General features: G+C 38.4%; 1 protein-coding gene across 1 annotated transcript in view; it reads right to left on the minus strand.

The window, feature by feature from the left end:
* LOC150105519 (little elongation complex subunit 2-like) overlaps positions 1-8,736 on the minus strand; it is a 294,381-nt gene extending 285,645 nt beyond the window's left edge. The window contains exon 1 of the mRNA XM_090394868.1: positions 8,522-8,736. Within this exon, the coding sequence (XP_090250994.1) occupies positions 8,522-8,541 (20 nt within the window). The 5' untranslated portion in view covers positions 8,542-8,736. The remainder of the gene's footprint in view (positions 1-8,521) is intronic.
* Positions 8,737-10,224: the final 1,488 nt, after the last annotated feature.

Consider the following 10,224-nt stretch of genomic DNA (forward strand, 5'->3'; position numbering starts at 1 on the left):
CACTAAAGAAACCAGATTTTGACTCTGACCAGTAATTACTAGCTGCAAAAAATTAAGTTAAAATTTAAAAATAGCAAACCAAATACCCTAAGCAATATTCTTAACATAACAAAACTAAAAGATATAACTATCCAAAACAATTACATAAACATAACAGACACAGACTTGTAGAAACTCACTTTTCCAATATAGAAAACACATGGAAACAGAGCAGAGCAGTTATGGTAAATGCTGCAAGTAAAATGCTTGGTACAACAATTAGAGCAAATAACAAGTGGATGGGATAACCACAGAAATTCTGGAAATCTTAAAAGAAAAAAAAGATCTGCACTTTGAAGAGAGAAAATTCATTCATCTTCAAGGCCCACCTTTCCTAACTGAGTTGTGGGGGCAGCAGCAGCTGCAAGAGGAACTTCCAATGGTCAGATCCTCCGCCACCAAGCTCAGGTGTTCTGGTGGGGCTCCCAAACATGTCCACCCAAGATTTTGGATATAATCTATCCAGCAAGTCCTTGGCCTTCCACGTGGCCTCCCACTCTCTGGCTTGGCAAAGAGGACCTGCTGGAGGAGCCTCTCTTGTGGCATTCTGACCAGGTGCCCGTACCAATGTAACTGTGATCTCTCAACACAGAGAAGCAACAGTTGAGTATTGAGGGTTTCCCGAACTGCAGAGCTGACTCTGTCGAGTCGTGTCAGCCCCCGCAACCCCCCCTCGAAGGAATCTCATTCACTTGGATTCGTGACCGCATTCTTTCGGTCATTACCCAACTCTCATGACGATAGCTGAGGATGGGGACATAGACTGTATTGAAGACAGTCAGCTTTGCCTTCTGGCTTAACTCCTGCTTCAATACTGCTGAACGGCCAAGCTCCCGCAATATTGCGCTTGCTGAGCCAATCCAAGTATCTAGCTCTTCGTCCCACTTTCCATCACTCATGAATATGGACCCAAGATATTTAAACTTCTCCATCTGCCTCAGTGGGACTCCACTCACATGTAGAGGGCACTGGGATGGTTGTCTTGAGACCAGAAATGTTTCAGTTTTGACCACACTGATCTTCATTCCGGCTTCTGCACAAACAGCTACAAACCTATCCAGGGTCCGCTGGATGTCATCTGTGGAAGAACTAAGCAGAACTAGGTCATCTGCAAAAAGCAGATATCCAATGTTACATCTTCCAATTCTGACACACTCACTGCCTCGGCTGTGCCTATCAATCCAGTCCATAAATATTATGAAAAGTAGGGGTGATAGAACATACCCTTGGTGGAGGCCAATGGAGACTGTGAAAGGTTCATACTTTGTGCTGTTCACCCTGATACAAAACTCCAGGCATTCATACAGGGACTTGATGGCAGCTAATAGTTGGCCATCCACTTCCAAGAGAGAAAATATAAAGGAAAAATAATCAACATTATAAAAGACTGAAAAACAAAATAGATAGAATGTACTGATCTGCCAAAAATGCTTGGTTGAAAGAAATTGCAAAAATGTGTGAAGAAGCCAATAAAAAGAATGATAGCAAGACTATATAAAATTATAAAAGAATTAACAAAAACACTCCAAAAGAGACCACTAAAAATGAAAGATAAAAAAAACAATATTGAAACTGGAACAATTCAAGAGATAAAATTAAAAAAAAAATTGGAGAGAATATTACTAGATGCTTTTCCAGAGGGAAAAAAAAACTGAAAAAACACAAATGAAGAGACAGAAAGAGAAAAATCGCCATCTATAATGAAATAAAAAAATTTGAATGCAACAAACCAAATGAACTTGTCTAAGTCATCTAGTTATGAAGAACTTCCTACTGAACTGTGGAAATATGGTGGTAACAGTCATTAATTTCCTGTTTGAACTTTTAAACCAAATATTGTGTTATTATTATTATTAACAGACCTCCATGGAGTCAAGAGACTCATCTTAGGAGATTCGATACTGTGCATATGGATTTCATCAGCCTCTATATACAAGTAGCTCAGTTGTGAAGTTACCTCATATGCAAACTTTGTTTGCTTACACTTGGATAAAGGATGAAACCAAGAATATAATTTCTTGGTATCTTTAATTTATAGTATAACCATGTGAAAAAAACTTTCAACATCTATCAAGTATTTCAGTAATAAGTTGTTGACACCTTTTGACTACTTATATATGGAAATACGACTATGCATTACTTCAAGCTTGGTATCACTTCTGAGTCTGGCTTCTATTGATGTGGTTCTCTGTTAATGTGGGAAGTCTGCTGCCCTGGATGAGAGTTTTTGCCTTGAGAGTCCTGAGTATTCAGGGATTAAGTCCATTGGGATGGCAGATGAATATGAACAGTTCTGCTGAGTAGTAGTGTGAGCCTGTCACTAAGCAGAGACACTTCTGAGTTCAGGTCACTCGTTGTTAGGCAATCTGAGGGAGCGCCAGAGTTTTTGGAGACCTCCCCACACATAAACAAGATGTGGGAAGTCTGCTGAAGTGGTGTTGTGGCTGCTTCGGTGGATGCTTTTCTCTGGGATATGAGCAGCTCTGCTTGGTGGTGGGTGAGCCTGCCATTGGGCAGAGCCACCGCTGAGGGTTCTTCTCCGTGACAGGGTGGGCCTGTCACCGAGTGGAACCACTGCTGAGTTAAATGATCCTTTGGATCACTTTTGGATGATATGAGAGATTGCCTGAGTTTTTGAAGATCCAATTCACCTTTACAAAGGTCAAAATCTGGATAGTGGCCCTTCCCATTCTGTAAGAACATGTGCATTGCATTATGCCGGCCTGGTTGGCCAAGTGGTTAGCGCATCTGCTCTCCAGCCAAAAAGCTGTGGGTTCAAATCCCGCTGTCAGCATGGATGTTTGTGATTGTCTGTGGAAATACTAGTGGGTGGTAGATGGCATTATTGTAGTTGCGGTTCAATGGAGACAGAGAGGTGTAGAGTAGGTGTCCTCCCTTAACGAGCCCTTGGACTTCCTGGAAGTGTCAAGTAATAATAATAATAATAAGGCAACTGATGTGAAGTCATCAGCCTCTATAAGTAGCCCAGTTGTGAAGTTACTTCACATACAAACTTTGTTTGCTTACACTTGGATAAAGGATGAAACCAAGAATATAATTTCTTGACATCTTTGATTTATAGTATAACCGAGTGAAACAAATTTCAACACTTGACACAGACTAAAACTAACTGATGCTGATGTCAGCAAGCTGCCAATATTACTCTAAAACAGTGTTTCCTAACGTTTTTTGAATCAAGCCCCACCTCCACACCTCAAAGATTTTGATGCCCCCCCACAGCATAATAGTCAGCCAAGTTCAGCTAAAGTATAATATAAATATGTACTTTAAATAAAAAAGGAACATAGGTAAAATTGTTTTTAATTTGACTTTCTTCAATGAATATAAATTTTATATTACACTTTGTATATTATAAAACATAAGTCGAACTGAACTCGGGTAAATAAAATCCAAGTTAATGAGATCCTTAAGCTTGATGTCTGCTGCAAAGTTTTTATTTGAGGTACTAATGTAGTCATTTTCAATCTCAAATCCCCATGGTTTGTAATATCCAGATGATTTCTTTTTTTCAGTAGCAAGTCATTTACAACACTAAAGTCACATTCAACTAAATATGACGAGGGGAAGGGCAACAGTATTTTTTTTTTGCAAAACTAGTTGAATTTCAGTATTTCGTTTCTGTCTCGTCAGAAAGCCATGCCATTGTTCCTTTTATGTTAAATAAATTTCTAATAGACTCATCATTTTGCTATTATGAGAGTTCTTCTTGATACTGTATTTATGTTGATTGCTGTACTAGTGATGTCAGCTTTGTTTCTCGGAAAGTCAGGGTTGCAAAATAGACAATTTATCGCCGACAATTTTTTTTTTGAGTATATCAGTTATGAGGTGTAGGCTGTGAGAGTAGGCTTCCAAGAATGAACAGATTTGTGATTTCAAGAGAGGTAGGTGCTGGACAGATGAAGAGTAATATCTTGAGTGAAAAAATAATGCTATAGAAATGATATGTTTATGTCAGAAAACATTAGAAATAAGTGTTATGTCCAAGAAGAGATAGTTACACTGAACATTATCAAAGGCAAGAGAAGAAGAACTGAGATCTTTCTGCACAAGAAGTGAGAAACTGTGTTGAGGAAGCACTGAAGGTGAGTGGGTTATTGTGAAAACAGTGAAAAATGGTACAGAGATCAGTCTTTAGGTCAATAATTGTAGATGACTTTAAATTAAAGACACCAAGAAATTATATACTTGGTTTAATCCTTTATCCAAGTGTAAGCAAATAAAGTTTGCACCTGAGGTATTTTCAGGAGTGGGGAAACTCTTATATAGAAGCTAATGATTTCACATTACTTGCCTTAGTATCTCATAATGCAAAGCACATATCCTTATGGGTATGTATAATGCTATGTATTATGGGAAGGGTCACTATCCAGACCAGTTTCGACCTATATTGAGGTCTCTTCAATGGGAGCCAGACCCAATAAAGGTTGAAACTGGTCTGGGTAGTGACCCTTCCCATAATGCATAGCATTATACATACTCATAAGGATATGTGCTTTGTATTATTATTATTATGGGCAACTCCACAATATCAAGTCCTTAGACTCATCGAGAGAGGCCCAAATCATATTCATCACAACTATTCGACATTCATACAGTATCTATCGTACCTCGCCTTAAACTCATTCACTGTCACAGCATCCACCACAGACTCTGGCAGCCCATTCCACTCATTCACCACTCTAAAAGTAAAGAACCAGGCTCTAACACCGTTACTAACCACACTTTTGCCCAGTTTCCATGGATGTCCCCTAGTCCTCCCACAACCAGCCCTATTCTCAAAAATATCTTCTGAATTAATTTTATAGAAACCCTTCAGTAATTTGAATGTCTCAATCATATCTCCCCTCCTCTGCCTATCAACCAATTTTTGCAACCCACAAATCCTCAACCTATTCTCATAAGGTTCATTCCACAGACCTGCTATCATCTTGGTCACTCGCCTCTGGATCCTCTCAACCTCCTCCCCATCAAGAAGAAACCTAGGTGACCAAATCTGGGCACAGTAGATGAGATGGGGTCTTATAGGCTCGCTACAGAGGAACAATAACCTGCTTGTCAACGTATTCTTCAGCAACCAAGTGATTTGATGAGTTGATTTGGCCACTTTTGCAATGTGCCCCCTAAACTTCAACTCCTTATCCACCAACACTCCTAAATCTCATGCCTCATCAATTTCCTGGAGTACAGTTCCACCAATGTAATAAACTGCTGCTAATCTTTTCACCCCAAAATGTATAACCTTACATTTTGCCACATTAAATTGACATCCATTCTCCATAGCCCAGACCTCCAATCTATCCAAATCATCTTGCAAAATTTTGACATCATCTGCATTCACTATTGCCCTACCCAACTTTGCATCATCTGCAAACAAATGAACTGTTCCTCTCAGATCCTTTCCTATATCATTAATGAACAAATTAAACAGCAGTGGTCCAAGAACAGATCCTTGTGGCACACCACTAGTCACAGGCCGTCTTGTGGACTCTACTCCTGAATAAACCACTCTCTGATATCTCTTCGTCAACCACCCTCCTATCCATCTCACCAAACCTATATCCATCCCCATATGCTGCAATTTACTGATTAGAATTCCATGTGGTATCCTGTCAAAGGCCTTAGCAAGGTCCAGTTGAATCACTGTAAACCCATTACCCTTATCCAGTTCAGCCGTGTTATAATACATGAGCAAGTTACCGAGGCATGACCTACCCTTCACAAAACCATGCTCTCCCCGATACAGTATCCCATTTTCTTCTATCCAATCTTGTATTTTCCTCTTGACTATTTTCTCCAAGACCTTAATAATGATTCCTGTTATGCTAATTGGCTGGTAATTTTCAACAGCAGCCTTGGAACCACCTTTATGCAGCGGAACTATTTCCCCCTTTTTCCACCCCCTTGGGACTGAGCCAGACCCGAGGCGCAAATTAAACAAAATGGTCAAGGGCATTGATAATTCTTTAGCCGCTTCACGTACGACACGAGCTGGTATACCATCCAATCCCACAGATGTATTGACATTGAGGTTCTGTAATAGACTAGTTACCTCTACTTCATTCATCATAATTCCAGTATAAGCCGTTGGTTCTTCCATTCCTGCAATGTCACCAACTGGATGATATTCTCTTGCAAAGTGCTCACTCAGTAATTCCACTATATCGACTGATTCAGTTACCTCCCTACCCTCAGCATTTTTTAAAATCATTCTGCCATGAACATTTTTCCTTTTACTTGCAATATATTGAAAAAAACTGTTTGGGATTCTCTTTAGCCTGCATAGCCAATTTTCTTTCGTAATCCGCTTTTGCTTTTCTTACCACCCTTGTTACCCTTCTGTCCTGGGCTTTATACTGTTCCTATGCCTGCTGGTCACCTTTCTCCTTAAACTCCCTCCACAATTGTTTCTTTTCTTGCAGCTCAAGCTTAATAGTGTTATTCATCCATTTAACCCCTACCTGATTTATTATTCGGACTGTTGGTATACAGTCAACCATTGCCTCCTGCAAACACTTCTTAACCACCTCCCATGCACTATCAACATCCAGCCCTTGCAGTTTTACATGCCATGGCACTGAGCCAAGCACATTCCTAAGCTTGTCATACTTACCAGCACGGTAATTCCACATGTACCCTGTCTTAATTGTAAATTTCCACTCCTTTAGCCACCTCCCAAGTCATGACCTTATGATCACTCTCAACCAATTGGTGGCAACATGGTCATGTTCGTTACAGCCACATTCTCAGATGCAATTACTAGGTCAAGCACTCTCTGCCCCCTGGTATTTTCTACTATATGCTGTCGCAGATAGTTGTCCCTTAATAACCACATAAAATCCAATTCCTTCCTCCCATGTGCCCTCTCCTCTTTCCAGTCAATGTTACCATAATTGAAATCACCCATAATAATTACCCTCCTTCCACTCATTTCTTCTATTTGCCTATGCATACTATCCCCACCATCTATTCCATCACCTGGTCTATAGCAGCAGCCAATTGTATATTTTGTTCCGCTGGACTCTATCTCACACCAAACAGCCTCAAAGTGCTCTTTTCTCTATCCTGCAGTTCAACTTCTATACTCCTTGGCTGCAACTCATCAGCTATCATCAATAACACTCCCCCCCCCCCTTTTTTATTCTCCCTGTCACTCCTGAACACACTATACCCATCGCATTCAATCCCACTAGCTTTATCATCTTCTGTCAGCCATGTTTCACTAATACCAACAATCTGTGGCCTGGAAGTGCAAACCAAGGCCATTATGAGATACTAAGGCAAGTGATGTGAAGTTGTTAGCTTCTATATAAGAGTGTTGCCCCAGTCCTGAAAATACTTCAGGTGTAAACTTTGCTTGCTTACACTTGGACAAATGATTAAACCAAGTATATAATTTCTTAGTGTCTTTATAGTATAACCAAGTGAAAAAACTTCCAACAATTGTAGATGACCTTGAAGCTTGAGATGTTTGAGCATTGCAAGATTTGTACAACAATGGATTCAGCTTGAGGTGGTCAGTCTCGAAATAGTGTGTGCATGTCCAATACCTTCAGCACTAATAAAGAATGGATGTTTACATGTTTTTTATCACTCATGTTGGCATTTCAAGGAGAAAACACACATCCACAGATTATAATTAATTAATGTTGTTGTTTAAAGGAGAACAGACACACCTAGGGATAATTAATTAATTTTCACTCATGATTATCACTCATGTTGTTATTTAAAGGAGAAAACATATCAAGTGATGATAATTAATTCATATAATCCTCCTTGCATGAGCTATGCTAATTCTTAGATGTGATTAACATAATTAACAAACATGCATGCACACTATAAACAATGCATGCAAACAAATCCTACCCTTTTGCAAACACTGTGTGTTAAAAAAAATATATATATTAAAATTAAAAAAAAAAAAAGCAGGATCCTAACTGCTGCCCTCTATAGGTGTGGGATAGCAGTGATGAGATTCAGCAGGTCTCAAGATAACCTCTAAATTGTGTGGGAATGTAAGGCAGCTATAAAATAAAAATATTAAATCCATAGGGAAGGCGTTTTTGTTTTGTTTTTTAATTGGATCCTGTGATCTGTATCAATGGAATGGCCTGTCATCCCAGAAAGGCTCTAATGTACACAATGAACACATACAGCCATTCTGGAATCGAAGAACTGCTGTAGTGTAGTCAATGCAACCTACACTATTTTACAGCCACCGTACTTGGTTGCTCCCTTATGCAGTGGAATTATTAATCCTTCCTTTCCATTCTTTTTGTACTCTGCTCAATGGTAGATTCTTAAAAAAGGGAACAAAGTCAGGAGGGGGGGAACTCTGCACATTCCCTTAATAGATGCAGTGACATTCCACCTAGTTCTTGAACTTGAGATATGATAAAAATCCTCATTAGGCACATTATAATAAGTGTCTAAAATAGCAGTTGATAAGAAATTTACTTACCACTGTATTTCCCAGTCCATAATTGCACTGGACCCACCTTGAAGCTTCAATGTAATCAGTCAGTCAATACACAAAATTGGTTTAATCGAAACTGTAATCATGGAAATATCATGATTCATACTTATTTCTATAACATACATAGCAATTCATAAAGAGTTATACATTTTTATAATATGCTGTAATACAAAAATAAAAAAGTACGTATTCATCGCTGATCAACAAACGCACATGTCAAACTGTGTACAACAACAGTAAACCCTAGCGGCCATAGGTAGCATTATTATATGCCGCGATTATTCTTTACTGATATCATTAAACAAATTAAACATTGGAAACATTGGACGTTTAACTTCTGGAAAATATTTCGCATGGAGAATGTTTGTTGAGCAATTATTTTATTAAATTTAAATCTCTTCTAATTTCGTGTTCATTATAGTGCACTTCATTAGGAGAGTAAATCTTGCTTATTTGAGATCTTGCTTATTGAGATCGGCTAACTCACCTTCAACTGAAAAGCCCACGTAAAGATTCCTCTCATCAAGATGAGAATAGAACTCATCTTTTTTTCAATCAAAGGTCGCAATTGCTCCGTTGTTCTTCTAATTGCACGACTGAGGCACTCAAACTCAATAAAATAATTAATCCACAAACAGTCTCCATGTGGAACATATACAGGACAAACTTGAAGATCCACATGCTGAATATTACATTTTAGTGCCGTTTCCCATCCACAGAAGTCTCATAAGTAACAAAACATGGAGGACCAAAGTTAGATTGTTTTCCAACTATTGCATCGTTTATTACAAGTATCATAGCCTTGGCAAGATATTATATTCTTGTTTCGGTCCTTTATCCAAGAGTAATCAAACAAACTTTGCCCGTGATGTGTCTTCCCGTTTAGTCAACTTGAATATAGATGTCGATTACATATCAATTGTCTCAGTATCCCATCATGTAAAACACACTTCCTTTTAGATTTGTACATTGCTATGTATAATGGGAAGGGTACTATCAAGACCGGTGTCGACGTTTATTCTAGAGTCATCAGTGGGAACAAAACCGTGAAGATACTAAAGGTTAAATCAATGCGGAAGTCTCGTATCAATATTAAGAAAAAAAAATCGGGATCAGAGTTTATTTTACAGGGCTATCTAATATTTATATGCCTGGTTAATTAAAGGGGGGGAGAACAAGAAAAAAGCACGCAATCGTAAAGTACAAATATAAATCCTCATAACTCTTTTCATAATTTTTTCTCGACCTACTGTTCTGTAGTTTTATGTTTTATTTTTATTTTATTTTTACTGTGAGTGTAAAGAAATTATAGAGTATACAAAAATGCACACTTCACCTCCGTGAACGATTTATTTTACAGCACTAGAAATACTGCACATTGCTGCTTCATTTATTCAAATAATACGTATCTATACTATATTAACGAGTAAGTATGTTGTGCGAAATTTTTAATACAGTTTTTATGTACCACAGTACATAAAAATTGTCAAGTACTACTTTATATTGTATATAGAAGTAATAAATATTAATATTTAAAATACAGGTAGTTTCCTGATAACATCCACGAATCTATGTCTGAAAAAAAAGGAAACATTATAGGTTCGATTCTAGCATCGATAGAGGGGAATTTTTCGTGGCCTTTCTTTGGAATATTCCAGAGTGTGGACCTTCCGTACAGAAAAGTGGGA

The sequence above is a fragment of the Typopeltis vanoorti genome, chromosome 6, assembly GCF_054136105.1.
Source record: "Typopeltis vanoorti isolate ZY-2024b chromosome 6, IOZ_Tvanoo_1.0, whole genome shotgun sequence".
Classification (NCBI taxonomy): Eukaryota; Metazoa; Arthropoda; class Arachnida; order Uropygi; family Thelyphonidae; genus Typopeltis; species Typopeltis vanoorti.